The sequence below is a fragment of the Carya illinoinensis genome, chromosome 12 (genome assembly GCF_018687715.1).
Source record: "Carya illinoinensis cultivar Pawnee chromosome 12, C.illinoinensisPawnee_v1, whole genome shotgun sequence".
Lineage (NCBI taxonomy): Eukaryota > Viridiplantae > Streptophyta > Magnoliopsida > Fagales > Juglandaceae > Carya > Carya illinoinensis.
In genome coordinates, this window is record NC_056763.1 from 21,498,973 (window position 1) to 21,521,413 (window position 22,441).

Here is a 22,441-nt window from a genome sequence, read left to right on the forward strand (position 1 = left end):
CCTTTTTTTCTTATTATTATAACTTTTCTTTCACCATAAGTCTCGGAATAAGAGGATTGTTTGGTAATACGGTCGGTGATAATTAGTAATTTAGTGTAAAGTAGAGAACAGAGTTGAGAGGAGACAGAATGCAAGTGGAAGGCTAGCATGCTCTTGTTTGTATTCTTCCATCTCCCTTTCCATATTTGACAAAAAAAAAAAAAAATCAATTATGGCTCCACCAAAAGGATAAGCCTTCAAATATATATACATCTATATATATATATATATATGAGTTAGTTTACATATAGTCTTTAAATAGAGACTGCTCATATAAGTCTATATAGTTATGTTCAAAATAATTTTAAATTATAATAATATATTTTTCAAAATAATTTTTTCCCGTTTTATCGTCATTTATCAATGGGATTGCATACACAGTCCTTCCCTCACAACTGCAAATAAAATTTTTCTACCTATATATATATTTTTTAATAAAAAAACCCATCTTCACTCTAAAGAAGAATAAGATTTCTTAAAAAAAAATAAAAGAAAAAACACTGTCCTTCCTCTAGACATGATTGAAACCTTGAAGTCCCCAATCTCTCATGGACACCCATTGCCCATTGGGTACAACAAGTCTAATGCCCATGTTGTATCTTCATTTCCACAAAGAGAAATTGAGGACATGGAGTGAAAATACAGACAATCCAAAATAACTAATAAAGAGTCATAAAGATTGGGACCATTCTTAGGATCACTCCTACTCTATATGCTCCAAATTTAGTTAACAATTAACTTTTGATGTCTAGTTAGAAGGCTTTATGAATGAGCTTTGTCGGTCTTTTGATTTAATGTGTTAGAATATTACCATACTTATTATATAATATATTCATAGTATTCTAGTATGTATGGTAATATGATTTATTTTATACCATGTTTAGTTTATTATGTAAATCAATCAGTATAATTAATTTATTATATTTCCATTATTTTTCTAGCATCGTTAACTTATAAGTGGTGATAGATGTTGTGTTTTCAATAATAATTGAGAATAGAAAAGATGTAATATTCAAACTTTGCCTCTTTTATTCTATATCTCCATTTCTCTTTTATTGTTATTTTCTACATAATGTTTGAAGCATTTAATTAAATGGATTCTTGTAGGATTAACATCTATAGTCTTAGATCCATAACTCAACACAACAAACATGACTCACAAACCTAAATTATTAGTCATTCCTAGACGGCCTTTGAATATAGAGTTCTGTTATACAACAACCTCTACACCGCACTCATGTCGATTTTTTTTTCTATTTTCTTTTCTTTATGTCATTTTCTATTCTTTTTATCAGCTTTTCTTATTTCTGCCATACAACTCTCTCTCTCTCTATTATTTGAATCTCTCTTTCTTCTCAAGCTCTCTCTCACTGAAACCCCCCCCCCCCCTCTTTCTATCTCTTCATTTGAGCTCTCTCTCTCCCCCTTCTCAAATTCTTTGAGGAGAAGCAACACACAATGGAGAAGATAATAATTTTTTTTTTATCTTTCAGCTTTCTAAGGCAAGGATCAAGAACCAAGCATCAGTGTGAGATGGAAAACCATGACCTGGAATTTAGGTTCATTTTTTTTGGTGTGCGGTGTGTTGTTTTTGAACCGGCTGCTGAGGAGAAGTTTTCTTAAATATAATAGCACGTACACTTAACTTCAAATAAGAAAAAGATTTTAGATATCACAAACCGAATCTTCTAATTAACCTCCATTTTCTAGAAAAGCAAACAAGAAAATGGACACCTCTTGACTTTTGAGTGGGCACACGTAAAGTTACAACTTTTTTCATAGAAATTTTAAAAAGAGAGAAAGAGGGATGGATGGAAAAAGAAAATCATAAATTGAAAACTAAAAGAAATTGGTGTAGCTGGATTAATTAGAAAACTTTAAGTAAATACTTTAAGATTTTTTTATTCACTTAAATGTCATCATTGTGTCGAGGGAGATCGTGGTCATTTTACCCATGTTAGGGACATTGTGAGAATTGTTTTAAATGAGAAATTATATATGTATGTATGTATTTATGTATGTATGTATGTATTAAATTGATAAAGCACATCTTAGAAAACATCATATTTTGGGTAATCTATCCCATCCACCATAAAGTAAACTAGTTTGCAGTACCTCACTATTTTCAATCTGAGCAATTTAGCAACCTAACGTATTAGTACTAATCTTTTCTTAACTCCATCAATTTTACTATCATATTTAGCCTTAGAGTAATATCACATACAATCATAAAATGTGTAAATAACATACAATTATTTTTAAAAAGTATAGAGTCTATTATTAAAAAATTATTATTTTTTCTTATAAATCTCGTATTTTTTTTTTCAAAATAATTGCGTAGCGCTTGTACAATCACGATTGTAACTATCATTTCTCTTAACCTTATGTTAGGGAGATTTTTTCCAAACGCACGATAGTGGCACCCTATTTGGAACTAGGCCGAAGCCCGTTTGACCCCTCGACAGTCCACCCAAAAAGCTCTTGGCCCAGCCAAGCATAGATTAAGGTGTCAGGCCAAGCTGACCGAAAAGCAGAGAACGTTCTTCCCCTTTTTTTGACAGAGAAGAGAGAGCACGCTATCCTGATGGGACTCTACACTCTGGCTTCATCCGACCATGCTGCATTAATTTTTCACACCATAAAGTTATGTCGCATTAAATGAATTCTGCCAAGGGGCGTCTTGTAACAACTTGCTAGAAATTTAATGATGAAATTTTTATTGGCTTTAAGAATTTTGTGAAGCCCCCATAAATTTTCACGATTCTATTAATCGTATAGATTTTAGTCTAACTACATATTTAGTGTTATTACTTACTATGGTATCAGAAGTGTGTTTTTGATTATTGTAAATAGTTAGAAAAGTTTTAATTGGACACATGGAAAGATCTTAGCCACCTCGCTCCTCCAAGTCTACTCTGGACCTTTAAAACATAGCTTAAACTGATTTTCGCAGATATTATTAAGTAAGAGAGACCTACACTCAACTCTCACTCCAGCCTCATATTCTCTCATATTTTGTCCATAAATACCTCCAGCCACTCCTCACAAAATTTTCTTCCTTTATACATTTCATTGAAAGAACACCAAACTCTCTCGAACAGCTTTTAAATATTATTTTGAACGCCCATTTCGAAACTTTTTTTCTCGTGATCGCATTTGAACTTGTATAAAAAATGAGAAGATCAAGGTAAGTTAGCTTTTAACTTACTAGCAGTCTACTATGTATATGTACTAAGTAAATGAACTACAGTGTATGTATGTGTGTTATCATATATGTCATGTTATGTTCACTGTTGCAAGCATGCCATGTTAAGTATATTTCCGTTACATGTGATATTATGATATGAAATATTGTATGTTACGTGTTTAAGTCGTGTCATGATATAACCCTATCTCAAGTTGGTCATGTCTTTCAAGTTATGATCAAGTCACGTTATGTTACGTCAAGACTTCTGTCCTTTCGTATTCCAATTATGTTTCATCTTGAGTTACATTCAGTTTCGTGGGGTCCACAACAATTGTGGCACACGAAATATGGGGTCATAGCAATTTTAACGCATACACTACGTGAGACACGACAATTATAACACGTTAAATATATGGGACCACAACAACTGTGGAGTATGTATTTAACTGCATTGTGACACGTAAAATACATGAGGCCATAAAATTGTGGAGTATGCATTTAACTGCATTGTGACGCGTAGAATACATAGGGCCACAACAACTGTGGAGTATGTATTTAAACAGTTAAAGAATAAGTTTTAGATTACGTTCATGTTAAGTAAAGTTTCAGAGCAAGTTCATGTTAAGTCAAGTTTCAGATCAAGTTCATATCAAGTCAAGTTCAGTTCACGTTTTAATTTAAATTATGTCAGTTATGCTATATTGAACGTCAAGTTATACTTTAATTACTTATGAAATTGATTATGTATTCATACTTTTACTGTCATCCATGTATCATTAGCCTGTGTGAAAATTTTTTTGTTAACTTACTGAGATTTGTAATCAAATTTCATTGTGATAGTCTCAATTACCATCCTTCCCGAATGGTAGATCTTGTTACAGGACCTGAAGGAAAATCAGGAGCTGACCAACTAGACATAGTTGACTGACCGACGATGCGATGTCAATGTTAATATAGTAGTTAACATAAATTACTACTTGTACTATGGAGTTGCATCTCCAGTACTTTTTGGATCATAAGTATTTTAGACTAGTGTTGTGATCTTAGTTGTTCAATGGGTCTTTATATATGAAGTATGTATTAAGCATTTGGGATATTTTCAATTTGGTGCATAGTATTGCTAAAGAAAAAATTTATCCGCTACGAATATTGCATAATATTATATGCATGTTAGGAACATTGCATCTTATATGTCATGAACGGGGGCAGGTAACCTTGTGTTACATGTCTCGACGTTTCAAATGTCTGTCCGATCCCAAAAGAAATTTGGGGGAGTCACACGTCCTCTACTTGATCGCAGGGTATGGGTCGCTGACTCCAGATGCATATATAAAGGCAGTCCTCCAAACGTTAAGAGGGGTATGGGTAATTCTGAACTCTAAAACGTAACTTTATCTCTTTCTTGACTCTTAGCTAATTTAAACATTGGAGGCTCCGTTCAGCCATCCCCACGGTTGTTGGATTCGAGAGCTGTTTCGTATACACAAGTACATGTTGAAGGCCTGGCGGCGACCTAAATGCATACGAAACACGTCATTAACACTTTATTTTTCATATATTTAGTTCGAAAAATACAAAAAAAAAAAAATCTAATTATATTCTTTAATAAATACCTTTGGCCTGATGATATTTATCCTTGTATCTTATATCTTAAAGGTGAGATCTAGACCTTATCATTGCTAAAAAAAATAGAAACACATATATATATATATATTGAAAGTCCAATAAGATTAGATAGGTTTTGGGTCTTGACTGATACGATCATATAGAGATTATATAAAAGTAAATTCATAAATTGACACGATTTTATATAATTCTTTAGATATATTTTATAATTTGATTGAGGTATTAAATCGAGTTATGTTAATTTATAAATTTATTTTTATCTAATTTTTTTTATGACTAAAGTATTCATCTTAAAACGAAAAAAAATCAATTTGGCGGTAGATATCTATGAGCAAATAGTGAAACATAAAATCCCAAACTATTGAGTGATTATTATAGTGAAATTAGGAAAAGCAAATGCTGCGGCTGGCTCTCACTGTTAAGTGGAGTCGTGACTCACAATATGGATAGCTTTAAAATTTTAGGTCGAAAGTGAAAATAGGCTGTGTGTGCATGAGTGCTAGCGTCACCAATGATCCATCCAGAGACAGCCTACAAAAGAGTGACGTGTGGAGGGTTATGATTGGCGAAAGGGTCAATCGTTGCGAGATAGATAATAAAAGAGGGGAGGGCAGGAGAGGGGCACTAGATACCACACCACTTACCTCACCTGGGCTGACTTTAAAAGCTGAATGACACCACTTTAGCTGCATCATAGTTCATGCCACTCGATACCTAACCCCATCAACATTGTTCACTTCCTACAAACAACCAACAGCTACTAGCTTTGAGATCTAGGCACAGCTTCAAAGTTTTAAATTATATTTATGTATGTATAATGTAGGTATGTATGTGTTGATACAGTTTTTAAGCTCCTCCGGTAAAATAAGAAAATAATCATCAAATCTATCTGAGCTATCTCAGATAATTAGAGAGATCCTGATAATAAAGTCAATATATTTTGGATTAATACTAGATATAGTTTTAAAGTGTGTAAGTTTTGATATACTCTATTTGAAAAAAATAAAATCTACTTAAGGTGTAAAAAAAATCGATAAACTGGTAAACCGGACCAAATCGAAGGATTTGATCCAATACCAAGTTTTGTTCGGTCTAATACCGGTTTTATTTTTCTTAAAACTGGTCAAAATCGACCTAGTTCTAGTTTTTCTTTTTCTAAAATCAGACTGGCTTATCTATATATTTTAATTTTTATATATAATATATAATTATATATAAAATAGTTTTGTATTATATGATACAATACTAATTAATATAAGATTAAATTTTAAAATCTTATATTACTATAGTTTATTGTATTAACAATTATACTAATATTATATAGTAAATATTAATAGTTATACTAATACAATATCAATCTATATTATAATATACTATAATATATTATCACTATAGTATTATATAATATAATATACTATATTATATAATATATTAAAACCGAAAATCGGTAAAAGATGGGTACTAGTTTAAGAAGGTAACTTATGTGTAATCAGTTTTAGAAAATACAAAACCGGTACATACCGGTTTAATTTTAAATTTGGTTTAAAATCGGATCTGACCGAACCGGTTATGTTCCTAGGTCTACTATTAAAAAATGATATTTTCATGTAGATCTCAAATTTATTTATTTTTTTCAAAGAAAGTAAGTAAAATTTGCATATTCTAAAATTGTAAATATAATTTTTATTTATTTTGATTTTAGAGAGAATTTTAAAATGATACAATTTTAATGGGATTCTAATGAATGAGACTAATCGGCATTTATTAGTTATTTCGAATAAAAAATACATTCAAATCACATTATCCTATGTAGTTAAACGGGTTTTGTTTTAATCAATTTAGAGGTCCAATAAGAAAATAGTGGAGAATTTAACATGAGATCATTATTTCTATTTCATTTAATGGTTTGTGTTTGTTTACCCCCCACAAATTGGTCGAAATATCAGAACACGGGCCTTAGAATCGCTTCTTCTTTTCAAGGTAGGAATTTTCCTCAGGTTGACTGCATCCTCTATTTCTCTGAAATTATTTAATTTTCGAAATATGGATTTCTTTGAAATTATATAATTTTGAAAATATGGATTTTACACATATTTTTCACGAAAATGCTTTAATCATTAAAGGATTTCACAAAAGAGTAATTTTAGGAATAAGCTCTAAATGCACAAATTTTACATAAATTTTTTGTAAAAAAGTGAGTTTTCTACACTTTTTTTTTTTTTATAATGGAGTGGGGTTTGTATATGTCATTATTCTTTACAAAAATAAAATTTTAAACTGAAATATGTGGGTTATTTATAAATTTATTTTTTTGAAATATCTTTAAAATTGTAGCATTTCCAATTTTTTAATGTAGTATACCAAATATTACGTATTGCATTGACTGTGTAAAGATGCAATAAGAACTACAATAGATATAAAAAAAATTATATAAAAATAAATTTACAAACTAACTTATTTTTAAGATATCCGATAGATCAGATTTACAATAAAAATAACTAAATAATTTAACATATTATATCAAATTACGTAAATTTATAAGATTATTTTTATATAATTTATTTATGATTAGAGTATTTTTCTTATAAAATATTTACAGCTTTGGCCCCAACCGAATTAAAATAAAATAAATCCATTTTTGTCGTCAACCCTTTTCTTTTAATTTCAAGATAAAATAATACCGGAATGTTTGTTTAGAGGTTTGTGGATTTAATTTTGATCGAAAAGAAGAACAGTTTTTTTTTTTTTAAATAATAAATAAAAACGTAAAGGTCGATGAGGTCAGACTGTCAGAGATGGAGACTTTCTACATCTTTGCAGTATCCTTATCCGTTGGATAAATCCCCAATGAAAGGCTTAGATGGTCCACGGAGAATCCGCAACGCGGAATCTACACGGGAACTGCTCCAAAACTTTCAAGGCGGATGACCTGTTTGCATTGAAGTTCCCTGTGCGACTCATCTTACCCGGTAATTAATTATAATGGAATACTATTCTTCTTCTTTTATTTATTTATTTATTTATTTTATTATTATTATTATTTTAATAAAAAGTAAGCAACCGAGAGTTATTCGTAATAACATCATACCATTGAAAATGGGACAGGATAGATCGAAATAGCAAGAACTGATGCGGCGACTGTGCCGTCCAGACTTGACCGTTGGCCTGGTCTCTAATATAAATTATATTTTTTTATTTTATATTTTTTTCATATTTTTTAAACATCGTTAAATATTTTTAAAAAATAAAAAAAAAATATACAAATACATTAATAGTCACTTTCTTAATCATTAAGTAAAAAAATTTTTAAAAAAAAATTAAATATATAAACTACCAAAATGAGAAGACAAATCTACAGGACATATAATCATTTTCCTTCTTCAAAATGAGTACATAATATTTATATAAGTTATGGCTGTATTTAACATTATACAAATATATTATAATATAAAGGATTAAGGATTTATTCAAATCAATATTCACCAGTTCTGGTTAGGCCTTTATTAATTCGTATCAGACCATGTTAAAGTCCACATCACTTACGAGGGTGGGTATGATATATAGCCTATAGGCATGGTGTCAAACCATTGAATACTATAGATGATCAAAAGAAGATAACAAATTCACGGGAAGTGGGGGAGGCAGAGCAGGGAAAGTCCTGACCCACCTGAACTGAAATCTAGGCGCATCTGCCGAATTACCATTTTCGTGGCTGGCGTTTTTCTATAGGTTTCATTTTTGTTTTGTTTTTTGTTTTATTTGGTAAGTGAAATATATATATTATTAAGTAACCTTTACGTAATAAATATATAATTCTGCCCAAATCTTGAACTGAAATGGCGAAAATGAAGCTTGATGTAACGTCAAATATCAATTAGCTTTAAAAGAACGCCATAATGGCTGGGGGATGACGACCAAAGTCGTGCAAAAAGTGAATAGCTATGGTCAAACTTCAACTCAATCAATCCTGGGCCAAAAAGAAAGATCAAAGAACAACATGTGGAGTTGAATTAAAGTGAAATTTATAAATTAACTGTGTGCTGAGCTCAAGCTCTCCCCAAACTCTTCGAGCTTTGGGGCTGCCCCAAAAATAAGAATACTTATTACTGCTGCTGATTCTTTGAAGGGCTCTCCTATATCAAGCTGTTTCACTGCCCTTGACACATCAGCCTTAACATGTTGCTTACTTTCCTCTGTGACATCCAAAAATACTGATTTAAACCGTTGGGGTGGATACAGATTATCAAATACCAGTAACACACCTAAAGAGAGCAAAAAACGAAACACATTATTACAAAAACATGTCAATCCATATTTTCATTGTTACACAGAATCATCTCATTTGAGTTTGGTGAGGAGTTTTGGTGGATGCTTGGTCCTAGTTGTGCTGTTTAATATCAGCCTGATGTATAGTCGAGTTTTTTTCTGCTTCACCCTTTTCGAGTGAAGCCTGTTGATGCATGGTTTTCATCATCTCCTTCAATGTCTTCTCCTCTCCTTCAAGTTTCATTTTCATAAGGATCTCAGCTTCTTTGTCAATTGGCTTGAAGTACTCTTCAATAGCCGCTTCCTGCACAAAAGCATCTTTTTGTTACACGTGTTGACTTCAGATTTCAACAGGGGAAACAAACGAAAAGAGAATATATATGAACCAGACGAAGATGTTATGAGAAAAATGTAACATCTTCCATAATAGAGACTAGTGTCTCACTTAAGATAAACTAGAGAGGTAATCTGAACTATATCCTCTGGCACTCACCATATCGCAATGAATTTATTTTTTTAAAATATTTGTAGATAATTTTCTAAATTGATAAAAAGCAGAACGTATCAGAGAGTGAAGCATTTGAATTATATGAAACAGCCAAGGAAGGTATCGTATCATGTCCATAGGTACACTTTAATCCAGCACATAGATCTTGGTTCTGACAAGCTAGACTTGGCTGGGGTCTTCCTCTTGCTGTCTGGAAAAGTGAAGTAACAGGCATTCTCACCAGTCTCTGAGCAAGTTGTCAGTGAAGTTGGGAAAGACTAACCTGCTACTGATGCCTCCTGAGCTTTTCTGGTTTATTTAAGCATTAATTTCAGGACTAATTTGGCACCTGTTGCTGTTTTTAATTGTATGCCTTATGTTTAATTACTTTGCAAAACCAGATTATTGAATCTTCTTTTGGTACAAGTGCTCCTTCATTTGATCTTCTTATGTTTGAAGTAGTCTGATGTTTAGCTATGTATGGGACATTTTTTTTTGCAATGACTAGTTGACAATATTGGGAATGAGTAGTTACTTATCCTTAACAAGGAAGCTTACAGTTGTCATCTATCTTTGCTCAATCAATAAACCATCCTTTCTCATCTCAAAAGTTCGAACAACCGATTACAAAATGTCTCAACTGCACAATGAAATAAACTTAAAAGAATAAAATAAAAATAAAAATTACTGAGTCACATAACTTCTAAGAATCGGATTCAAAACATCAGTGGTGGCACTTTTTAACTCAACCCATTTGTGGTAACTCTTTTCGTCTTCTTCAGAATAGACTCAGGGATAGAGGAGACTTTAAAGAGCTTTTGTCAAGCTAAAAACTAGAAGTCAATGCTGTAGCAGAAGTACAGTCTCAGACTCACAAAATAAAAGTTTTGCCGTGGGAGTAGACTCAAGGTTTGGCCGTGGGAATTTTGCGATAGCTAAGAGTTTTCGTCACTTTGAGACACAATCAGTTTTAAAATATCACAAAATTCAGAGTTGTTTTTAGCTTCTCTTTCTAAAAACTATGGAAGGTTCCACCAGAACTAGCATGGGATAGTGATACATAGTTAAGACATAAGGCAACCTTCCACAATTGCCGACTATGAAGGCTTTAGTGCATGTTTGGGATTGCAGTGGGAAATATAGCTTATATTTTCAGGACTTATAACTTATAACTTAAGTAATAAGTTCTATTATTAAAAAGTTATTTACTATTTGGTAATCATATATTTAAAGCACTTTCAAACCTATTACGTTTGTTTGGAAACCAATTTAAAAAGTACTTTCTGAGGTAGAAATGACGATTATTTGAATTTTTAAAGATTATGATCATATCTTTGAAAGTTGTAATTATCTTAAAGTTGTATGGATATTTTCGTCCATTGACAGTCTTTTTGAAATTTGAATTACGTTCCACATTATCCGGAAAAGTACATTTGAGAAAAATGATTTTTTTTTCTTAAACGTACTTTTTAGCTTATTTGAGATTAAAAGTGCTTTAATATGTAACACCCAAATGATCTAATTTTTTCATTAAAGAGTTTTTAAGAATATTTAAACACTTTTTAAGACTCCTAACGCAACCCCAAACATGCCCTTAGTATAAATGTATGTCCACAAAAACATGAGTTCTCCTGCAAAGCTATAACACACTAGTGTCTGTGAAGTCTGATGTATGGTTGGCAGGAGCTAGGTCTAAAGGTCCCACCCATACCTGTGGTCCAACCTGATCATATCAAGTGCATACAATCCGTGTGGAATTTGGGTGAGCGCTGTAGATGAATTTCTCATTTAGGGAACTACGTAAGTCTCAGGTTTTTTTTATTTTTTTATTTTTTATTTTTTCACTTTTCACAAACTGTGGCTGAGAAGGGATTTTATCCCAACATTTGGTTCCTAATTTCAAGCACAACATTTATTGCTTAGAAGCCCAACGTACCAATAAAATGTTTTCAGGAATAAATTCAAGCACATTCTGAAGTAGAATTTCAAATAATCCAATAGTGCTTTGTCAAATATCTTATGTCAATGAAATTAAACTTACGGTCTCTTCAAGCTTCTTGTTTAAAGTTTGCATCTCCTGAACCATACGTCGAACCTCTGCTAAAATAGCCTGCTCTGGAATCCTTCTTAAGGATGCCTTCCTTTCTTGTGCCTGTATAGAGAGTGTCAACATGTTTATCGTTTTTCATGAGAGAGAGAGAGAGTTACTGCTCAATATGACAACAAAAAAACTAGGAGAGAGAGAGGGGGGGGGGCTATGAATTAAAATTTTCTGTTAGTTTTGTTTGCTAATATAGACAATCTCATACTTAAAAACATGATTATCATAAGATCATGTGTGCCATCAAAAAGAAGTTTTTCATCCTTCAAGTCTTGCATATCTTTCAGAAAACTGAATTTAAAGAAGCTGTTAACATGCCACCCCCATGGCCAATGGCCTGTGGCCTGATGGCACAACACCCACGTCTCCAAAATGGAGATCATGGGTTCAACCCCACTCCCCCGATGTATCAAAAAGGAAAAAAAAAAAAAAAAATGCCTCCCCCATAATCAAATTTCAAACACTTGACAGATATAGATAACTCAACAGCTGCCTTCCAGCTTCCTACAATATGATCATTACTCTTCATACAACAGTTGCCTTGAGGCTTACTACAACAAGCTTCCTACAATTGGGAAGAGGCTCATGTAGGAAGCCTGATCTGGGCTGCCTCATGGTGGCCAGAGCTCTAGCTGCCAAGAATCTGGGCTGCCCTGTGGTGGCTACTCTCTGGCCACCAAGGGCGGCCCAATCTGGGCTGCCCATAGTGGCAGGATAGCTGTGTTTTTTTTCTTTAAAAATTTTTTCTAAATTGTTATATCATCCCAAAAACTCCTCTAAAAAATGTTCACATCCAAACAAACTTTTAATGGATTACACCATTTTTTTAAAACTCTGTCAAAACATCATCTAAAAGTTTTTTTACAGCTATTTATAAACACTTAATTCATGAAAACTTCCTAACATCCAAACATCTCAATTTTGTTGTTGACCAAACTAACATTTTTAGTTAACTTCAAATTTCTGCCCCTACCAAACACAAAAAGGTTAAAAAAATTACTGAAAATTATTTCCACTGAAACAAACATAACCTAGCATACGATACAATTAGAAAAATTCTATTTGAAAGCCAGTGTGCAAAGCACACCCTACATATAATTGACATGGCAAAATTTGATTTGCTAGAAAAAATTAAAATTAGAATTTCTTACAAATCAAGTCTTACCTTGTCAATAAAATGGAGGGTGTGCTTGCACACCGGCTTCCAAGTAGAAGAACTCATACAATTATACTTCAAAACTTGAAAGCGAAAAAGTCACATTTGAATATAAAAATGAACGTAACAGATGCAAGTACAATTCCCATTTCTGGTTGGAACGGGTCTATTCATTCTCATATGAAAAGATGAGATGAATCTATTTCTTGAAAGTTCAGCATTAATGAAGTTGATCATCTGGTGTGAACATACATCAAAGACAGGCAAGCAAGATAGGGAGAAGCTTTGTATGTATTATCGGTAACCAAACAAAATACAAATACACCATAGATAAAAGCGAGCCCATCTTTTGACACCAAGCCTTGCCAGAATAGAAGCAAAGCAATGCACGCCAAAGATTTCTATACTGAGAAAATGCAATATAAATGGTGAAGCCATAAAAAATTGGTGCTTGTTTTGGGTTAAAAGCTCTGAAAACGATGAAGTCTAAAAACGATGAAAAGACCCAAAGCAATTTATACAGCATCAATTTCTATTCATCTCACACGGTCAATCACGTATTGGTTCTCTTTCACTCAGCTTCCATGCAATTCAATCCAAGCAGAAAACATATGCTACGACATTTTTTATTTATTTTATTTTATTTTATTTTTTATGTATAAGAAATTTTATTGAGACAACTAGCAAGGCAAAGCCAAGTAGACAAGGAAGTATACAAAAACTTAACCTAGTTACAAGTCAGGAACTAGAAAAAGAAAACATTCACTACAACTAAAACAAGCAAAAACTGAGACACGTTTATAAAACAAGAATAAAATATTACAGCGACGACATGGAAATGTAGCCAAAACCTGCTGCATACGCTTCTCAAGCTGCAACCTGAATGCTCGGATTCTCCGCTCTTCATATCCGGAAAGAACCCTCGCATAGAATAGCGCTTTTCTTCCAAACTCTAATAGCTTATCCATATTATAATTCGAAAACAATCTTCCTTCAACTTTTCCTGCAAGAACCAGATTCATTTTATTGAATTAATTTGTTGGTCACTTTTGGAGAACGAGAACCTCTTGTTCGGATTCTTCATATACGTGTCTATGATATATATATATATATATATATATGTATGCATGTATAACTAATTCGATTCAGTAGCATATAAATTACATTTTCCCAGAATTACATGCAGCTGTTGAAGTGTGAAACTTGTACCCCGTTTGGACGCCAAGAAAATGCAGGAAAAGACTGGGTCAGGTGCCGCTTAGCTCAAAGTTAGCAAGTAAATTTTCGTCTCTTCAAGCTACAAAAAAAAAAAAAATTAAACCGATTATGAACAAGAACCTAAAAATTGAATTCGAGATCGAGATAAATAAATTAATAAGAAATTGATATTAGATTAAAAAAAGAAAAGAAAATAAACGAAAAGAGAGGAATGAGCTTCTGACATTTGAATGGAAAATTGCCATGTAGGGATTCTGAGGGAGCACCGGACCAGTGTGAGCGACTCTGAGTCCCTGACTGTGAGCAGTTTGAGCCGTTTGGCGGTGCTGGAACACGTCCGTTTGGGTGTACTTTACTTCTAGGTTAACAAAGGGTGGCGCTACTTCCACATAAGGAGGCCACCGAGAAGGCAAATTTTCTTTTGTTTTTTTTGTTTTTGTTCAAATGTGTTTTTTTTTTTTTTTAATTTAAAAGAATAAATAAAAATCATAAATTTATTAAAAAATCTTAACTAGTAAAAAAAATAAAAATAAAAAACGGCCACCAACGGTGATCACCATATGTATACTAAGCATTTCCCCGTTAAATAGCCAAATGGCATTCGACCCACATTTCTCAATGTATGAAAAAAAATTATATTTATAAAAAAAATTATTAACAGTGATTTTAAAGAAAATTAGTAAGAAAAAATTTATTTAGATTACGTTTAGGCGTCGAGATGGATTTAGTTCAATTGTATATAGTAATATTTTGTGAATTTTATTAAGATGAATTTAATTTTTTAGGTTGAGATGAGTTTTAACTTTTTTTATGAGAAGTTAAAAAAGTAGACCAAATACAATGCATTGTTTGTTTTCACAAAACTTCTCATCTCATCTAATAATTACAATTTTTTAAAATTCACATATAAAATAAAATAAATAATTCAACTTTTTCAAATCATAAAATAAAAATAATATTAAAAAAATATATTCAAACAACATTTTATTTAATTTCTAACTTTTATCTTAACTCATCTTATCTTATCTGAGAAAACTTTTTACATTCAACATACCGCTTGTGTGAAAGCTTTCTACATCAATAGTGCTAAAAGATGATTAATGTAGAAATATCATAACCACAAACTGATGTGACCCGATACAGTACGTCAGATTATAAAATAAAAATAGATCTAACAGATCATATGAAGCCACGTCATTTTGTAAATTTACTTTTATATAATCTTTTTATATCTATAACAGATCTCCTAAGTTTTTTGAAGTTATAATACTAACATAATTTTTGATTTTGAAGAATAAATCTTGATTACTTAATGTGCTTTACAGTTTACAAACTGGCTTAAATGAAAAATGATTCGCTTATAACTAATTTATAATTAGTTTACAACTCTACATATGATAAAAGGTGATTTTGTAATATTAAAATTTATTTTTAATGGAAATGCTTAATTGTATTTGTTGATTAAAAATGAGTTATGAAAAAATTGTGAAGAAATTAAGTGTATCATTAACCGGCTTAAATAGAAAACTACCAAGTTCAAAGCCAATTCCAATTATGATGAGAGGATTTTCAAAAGTTGCTTTTTACTTTAGATTTTTCTGGTGGGTAAAATAAAAAACCATCTGTAAACTATTTGTTCAAATTATTAAAATAGAAAATATTTCTAGCAGGATAATATAGTCCCAACATTCAGAGAATCCATAGACAAAATATTGTTTATGCAATTACATAATATTTATAGTCAAATATTTATGATTTAACACGACTAGAACATAATCCGAAAATTCAATTTGACACCCCCTACAGAAACCTCAGGCCGGACTTGAATTCAACGTCCATCCTGAGTCTTGACTTAAATGGTATAGACTATAGTCAATCATTTCCACCACATATACAACACCGAGAATGAACATCCATTAGTCTAATGAAAGCTTTAACCACAGAGCCATTATGATTCAGGAATTCCAAACAAGCACCAAGAGCCAAAACGGAAAGCTAATTACAACACAACTAAACCAGGAAACAAAATATGACCCCAAAGTATTGTCAGTAATTTCGTTCCATTGAGAAAACAAACATTACAGACAACTAGCTAGATTTTGGCAAACTTGGTATCAGCTACTACACAAAACATTCAATCCCTCCTTTTCTTCTTCTTCTCGCTCTTCTCCATGGAATTCTTCAACTGCACGACAAAATAAGGCCATGTAAGTACTACCATATACATGCACTAGGAGTAAATTAATCATTTTTATGGTTAACACCACAATGGAAAAAAGTGGGTTTCGACACTTCCTATGGCGTTCAAGTTTAACTCTACCATAATTGTGAGAATTCGGACAAAGACAGCGACAAAATCCGTGAAAAGAAGCAGTGCATGATTCACATAGTCCAAATCACCATGGTGTGCTTTCTCAATTATTTCCTGGGTGTCCACAATTGTAAAGCCTACAAACAAAAGAAGCCCGAAATACAACTGCAAAAGCAATAAAGAAAACAGATTAATCGAGCTGCTAGTAGCCGCCTATTTCAATCACCAATATAGAATATAACATGATAAAAAAAACAGATGACTTTGATTATAATCTCCTCACCTCAAACTTGAAGATGGCTGCAGAACCCCCAAAAATAGAAGACGCAAAATGCAGCCACAAAAGGATGCTGAGGCCAGAAGAAAGCAGGCCACCAAGGTACAGGTACTCTCTCCGCCTTGCCAACATGGCTGCTAATGAAAAACAACTGAACGCCAGTGCAGTACCCACAAAGGCACTGACCAAAATACTGGAAGTGGGGGGAACAAATATTTCATGCATCAGCATGTGCTATTTTAACATCACTTCAAAAGTGAGAATGTGTGTGGTGTGTGTGAGAGAGAGAGAGAGAGAGAGACAGATGAATCTATGACAAACATATGAAAAGGCAAAAAAACAAAAATATCTCGAGTAAAATATGACATTAAAGAGTACATTATGACATTATCAAGAGGCAAGCACAAGTATACTGGTAGTCTGGTAAGCATATTTCCTCCAACTAAGGTGCATAAGAACATATCCACATTTTAAGCAGAACATATACCTGCTATATAGATAGCAGCATTTTTTTTTGATAAGTTGATACCAAAGTTAATTGATCATAAATGGTAGCTATACATATATGAAAAAACACTAAATCAAAATGATCCCATATATGAAATAACATACTGGACGGTGGATCCAGTTCATGATCCATACTGAAAATTCTCAACCATAACAATTGAGCAAGAATACAGTAAGCAACGTTTGATAAATGGGGAACATACCTTGGGTCAATCTCAATAGCTAAATCAATCAGCGGGCCAATTGAAGCTCCCTCAAAGACAGCAGCTGCCATCAATAGTGCAACCCTTTTGTGCTGCTTACCAAGAAAACACAATAGAAAGACCAAAAAAAAAAAAAAAATTAAAAATTAAAAATTCAGGAAGATTTCTAAACTGAAAACAGCAGGTTGAGCAGAGAACAAATCATAGACAATTAGATGATACCTCGTGATGAGAAGGAGTGGATAGTAGCCAAATCATGCTTCCCATGCATGCAAATGTTGTAAGGAGACCACCAATGTTCCAGACAAGATGCAGGTAAGCCCCGGCAGCAGAAGCAATCAATGCACAGCATAATGACAGGTAGACCTATACAATCGATGAAATTAGACAAGGAATGAAATTGTTAAGAAAAAACAACAGGAGTTTCTCTTTAAGCCCAAATGTCTTTTAAGTGGGATAACTGAATACCAAAAGAAGAAGAAAAAATCCTGAATAAATCTATGATTCAAAAAACAGAATTCACAGAAACTCATCTAACAAAACCTAAAGTCAACCACTATAAATTTCCACCCAACATCAACTCAAACGATGAAAAAACAAACATATTTCCTACAATTCTTTATCTGAGTTTTCTCAACAACTACACAAGAAAATCTTATTGTAACCATTTCAAGAAAATTGACGGGAAATACTAGCTTGCTACTCTTCATCCTAAATCTCATCTATCCCCAGTCACACTTGGTGAGTGCCAACAGATTTCAAGTGATTTCTTCTATCAACCACTCAATAAAAATACTTAAATGTGCCACGTCACCAAGTTTTATTCGGGATAATATCATCTAGGATGAAAAAGAGCATTATTTTTTACAAAAACAAAAAGAAGAAGGCTAGAAGTGCCACAATTTTTATTTTTTTTTTTATGTCGGGAAACCTCTCCAAGGCAGGGCCCTTTGGACCCACCCCTGCAGAATAAACCCCGGTCCCGTGCACCGCACCCTCAGAAGTTTCCCTACACGGAACTGGTTAAATCGCTGGCTTTTTACCAGGGGGTGTGGCCCCAAAGGATTGTTTGCACCCATGAGGTGTTGAACCTTGGACCTTGAAAGGAATGAGACCCTAAGACCAAGGCTTTCACCACTTGGGCCAACCCCTTGGGGTTTAGAAGCGCCACAATTTTCAAACATGATTTAACAAATTGGTGTGTCACATCTAAAAATTTAAGATTAAAAATAATTTTTTTTTTTTAAAAAGAAGTCAACTTTATTTATTACATTGGTCCAATCACATTAACTGTCATCTTATATAGAATTTTGCAGGAAAACTAGTATCTTGTATTTGCCAAAAAAATCACAGAAAAATCAGCAAGTTTCCCTCGCTCACCCTTTCACCATTTCATTGTCCCTAATTTCTCCGCAACCAACAAAGGAAATAGCGCTATTACTAGGAAAAATAAAACTACAAGTTAACTCCAGATGTAACCAGTCAAGTAAACACGACCCAGAACCTTTTCCCCTCATCCGTTCATTTCTTTCTTCCTATCTTCCCTGTAATGAAATAAAGAAATTTGGTCTGATTAACGAAAAAGGGGAAAGGGGGGGGGGGAAGGGAAGGAAGAAGAAAAAACTGTAATCCTAGAAGTCTATCAACAAACATCCAAGTCAAACTCTCAGTTTTCCCTCCACTGTCTTCTCAAAACAGAAGTTCCAAGGGCTCGTTTGGAGAGTGAAATGAGATGAAAATTTTGTAAATAATAATGAAATAATTTGTAAATAGTAGTGAAATAGTCTATTAATAGAAATATAGTTTGAAATGAATATTTTTTTAGTTCGGGAAAAAGAGGAAAAAAGTTTAATGAAAAATCTTGTTAAATTATATGTTTATAATATTATTTTTGTTTAGTGATTAAAAAAATTATATTAGTTTTTATTTTTTAATTAAAAGTTTGTAAAAAAAATATAACGATTAGTTCGAAAAATTTATAATGATTAATTTAAAAATTCTTATAAAAAATATTAAATTGAAAATGTTTATATTTGAATATAATTCTATTTAGAAAGAAGATGAGAAGAAGAAAAATGATATTTATAGTCGTGATTATTCAAGCGACATCCAATATTTTTGAAAAAAGTGAATTAATACGGCACCAACGTAAAAAAAAAAAATTAATTTTTTAATCATAGACCTTACTATTTTTTAAAGCGATTGCGTAGCGTTTGCAAACTCTACGATTGCATATAACATTACTATGAGAAGAAATACGAATTTTAAGATGAGATTTATTTTCAAACAGACCCTAAATACTGAAGAGAGAAATTTCCCCAACACAAAATTGTCTCATCCACATGTAATAGAAATCCAAAACAACTCTATAAATATCAGATCAATTTCTTCTCCTACCACTTCCCTTTTCCATCAATTTTCACGCTAACCAGACGAAACCTAACAGAGAAAAAGTTTGTTCGAGAAAATGTCACATAAATAAGAACAAAAGTTTAAAAAAATAAAAAAAAAAACTATGAAATGTAAGATCGTTGGCATTTCTTTCGCTTTCCCCCATCAATTCTCACCATAATCAGACAAAGCCTAACAAGGAGAGAAATCATTCCGAGTTTCCGACAAAATCAGTACCTGTTTGAGATGAGTCTGGACGATTGGAGAGATCTGGCCGAAACTCTTGAGAGAATCGTAGCTCCAGCGGCTTCGTGAAGACGACTGGGAACCAAAAAAGGATGAGAACGCGTCCATGGAATTTCGATCGTACCGGGAGAAATTGCGCAAGAAGGAAAAATAAAACTATATCGATTGGAAGGGTCCAGAAACTATACGAAAGACCGATGCCACAGATTGGGTTAATTATCTCTCTCCTATTTATAGACAAGTGGCACGAGAGGATAGTTCAAAGAATTTGCAATACCGTATCGTTGAAGTTACCATAATAACCTTTTCTCTATATTTAATAAAGTTATTCTTTATTTTTTTTAAGTTATTTCCTGTATATAGAATATATCATTTATATAATTTTAATGATAAAATTTTATTTATAAAATTTAAAATTTATTTTTAAAATTAAATTAAATTATATAAATACTTTATTATGTAGTTCTTTTAAAACAAGAGGGGTATATTAAAAGAGAAATTTTACATAAAAATTTTCAACACTAGTATTTATGTAATCAATATATGATTTATCATTTTTATCATTCTATCTTAATATTTAAATACATGTTTAGATAGATTTAAAAAAATATTTATGTTTAAATAAAATGACTAAAATAATAATATGTAGTATAAGATTTTTCGATAACGTTTCTTTTTTATATACATAAAAATTATAAAATATGATAAAAAATAACAGAAATTTTGATTCTTATTTAAATTTAAAATTAATCTCAACTCATTTAATCATTATAATTTTTTTAATTTTTTTTATAAAATATAATAAAAAATTTAAAATTTTAAAATTTTAAAATAATAATAATATTAAAAAATAAATTTTTATTTAATTTTTACTTTTAATTCATCTCATCTGATTTAACTCATTACCCGAATCTTTCTAAAAGAAAATATTGATTTTGAAGTCATATTAGTCTTGGATGGAATTAAGTAATTGGTTCTTGTCGGGGGTTAGGTTGTAAATTCGGCTAAAGTGGGGGTGGGTACGGATTATGCAAGGGAAATTCGGGGAAACCCAACAACAATTAAAAAAAGTAAAAAGTAAACGGTGGAGGGTAGAGTGGGGTCCATACCCTTTTAAATGCTATCGCTTTCACTAAACAAAAACAAGATAAAAATAACGAAAGGAGGATGTTGTTTCTTGATGTCATGTAACCAATAGGATCAAACAAGTCCGAGACTTGAAGGAATCAAACAAATCAAGTCTATACGGCAGCTTGAATAGTCCTTGGTCGTCCATTTTTTATAGTGGTCATCTTTGCAACATCCACCCGAGTCTTGCCATATATATATAATTGCTATCTAATTAAATTTTATTGATGTGATGATTTTTATTATTTTACCGTCAAAATTAAAACCGTTAATTATATAAATAAATTAAAGTGATTCTCTCTTCTTAAAAATTTTTATTTTTTTAATCTCTATCTCTAATCACTTATGAATAAATTCATAATTATCAAAATTTATGACATAAACTCATGCATTGATGATCATTTATTTATGAGGTATATTAGATATATATATTCTATTATATATATATATATATATATATCTATATAAATTATATAAATTTATATTGTATATAAATTTATATATGTGATTTAAAATTTATATTCATTCCTTATATAAACAAATAGAAATGTAAAATAATTAAGTTTAAATATATTTACTAACTACATTTATGAATACAATTATTATAATAAAATATTATTTATTTATCAATTTAAATTCATTATGAAACATTAAAATCAAATAATAATATCTTATAAAAACTTTAGTATTTTATTTCTTTATAAAATTTATATCACTTTTTAAAAATAATCACTTTATTAAACTAAGATAACGTACTATGCACGTTGCTTTACTGTTTACAATTTGTCTCCTACACTATACAGTTTTGGTTCAAGATTCATTTTTTTTTTTTTTATTTCACATATTGGTTGTTTTCAGTTGTACCCAAGAGCACATACACAAGTAATAATAAGATTTTAATTCTAAATACTTTAAAACCGATTTTAATTCTAACGTCCCTTGAATGTTGCCCAACTACTAGTGTATATATATATATAAACTAGTAAATTGTCTCGGGTGCGTTAGTTCTGGAGTACACCTGATATAATAATTTAAATAACAAAAAAAGTAAAAAATTTAGTATTTTATTTGTATAGAAAAAGAAAATACAAGGTTAAAGAAATATAAAAAATCAAGATAAAAAAAAAATCTAAACTTTAGCATAGTATGAATATTGGTTTGCATCCATATTGGATTATATATTTACTCTCTATATAATAATAAAATATTATTAATTTAATAATTTTTTAATTTTTATTTTTATCACATTTAATAGTTCTATTAATTAAAATATTAATAATTATTATATTCTAATCAAA

At 31.4% G+C, this 22,441-nt stretch overlaps 2 protein-coding genes across 5 annotated transcripts; both read right to left on the bottom strand.

Moving 5' to 3' along the window:
- Positions 1-9,048: 9,048 nt before the first annotated feature.
- LOC122290431 lies at positions 9,049-14,503 on the bottom strand. 4 transcript variants are annotated; one of them, XM_043098102.1, is made up of 5 exons: positions 14,305-14,503; positions 14,043-14,159; positions 13,714-13,865; positions 11,647-11,757; positions 9,049-9,422 (listed from the first exon to the last, which is right to left on the bottom strand). In XM_043098102.1, the coding sequence occupies exons 3-5, from the start codon at positions 13,828-13,830 to the stop codon at positions 9,231-9,233; spliced, it is 420 nt and encodes a 139-aa protein (XP_042954036.1). In that variant the 5' UTR covers positions 13,831-13,865; positions 14,043-14,159; positions 14,305-14,503; the 3' UTR covers positions 9,049-9,230. The 4 variants fall into 4 exon arrangements, with proteins under 4 accessions (XP_042954036.1, XP_042954034.1, XP_042954035.1 ...); XM_043098100.1 differs by having other exon boundaries at positions 14,072-14,159; positions 14,305-14,502; XM_043098101.1 differs by having other exon boundaries at positions 14,027-14,159; positions 14,305-14,502.
- Positions 14,504-15,795: 1,292 nt separating this feature from the next.
- On the bottom strand, positions 15,796-20,226 carry LOC122290002 (bax inhibitor 1-like). The gene is made up of 6 exons (XM_043097507.1): positions 20,007-20,226; positions 17,601-17,744; positions 17,379-17,470; positions 16,675-16,861; positions 16,401-16,556; positions 15,796-16,265 (listed from the first exon to the last, which is right to left on the bottom strand). Exons 1-6 carry the CDS (start codon positions 20,121-20,123, stop codon positions 16,215-16,217), a joined length of 747 nt encoding a protein of 248 aa, XP_042953441.1. The 5' UTR covers positions 20,124-20,226; the 3' UTR covers positions 15,796-16,214.
- Between the last annotated feature and the right edge of the window lie 2,215 nt (positions 20,227-22,441).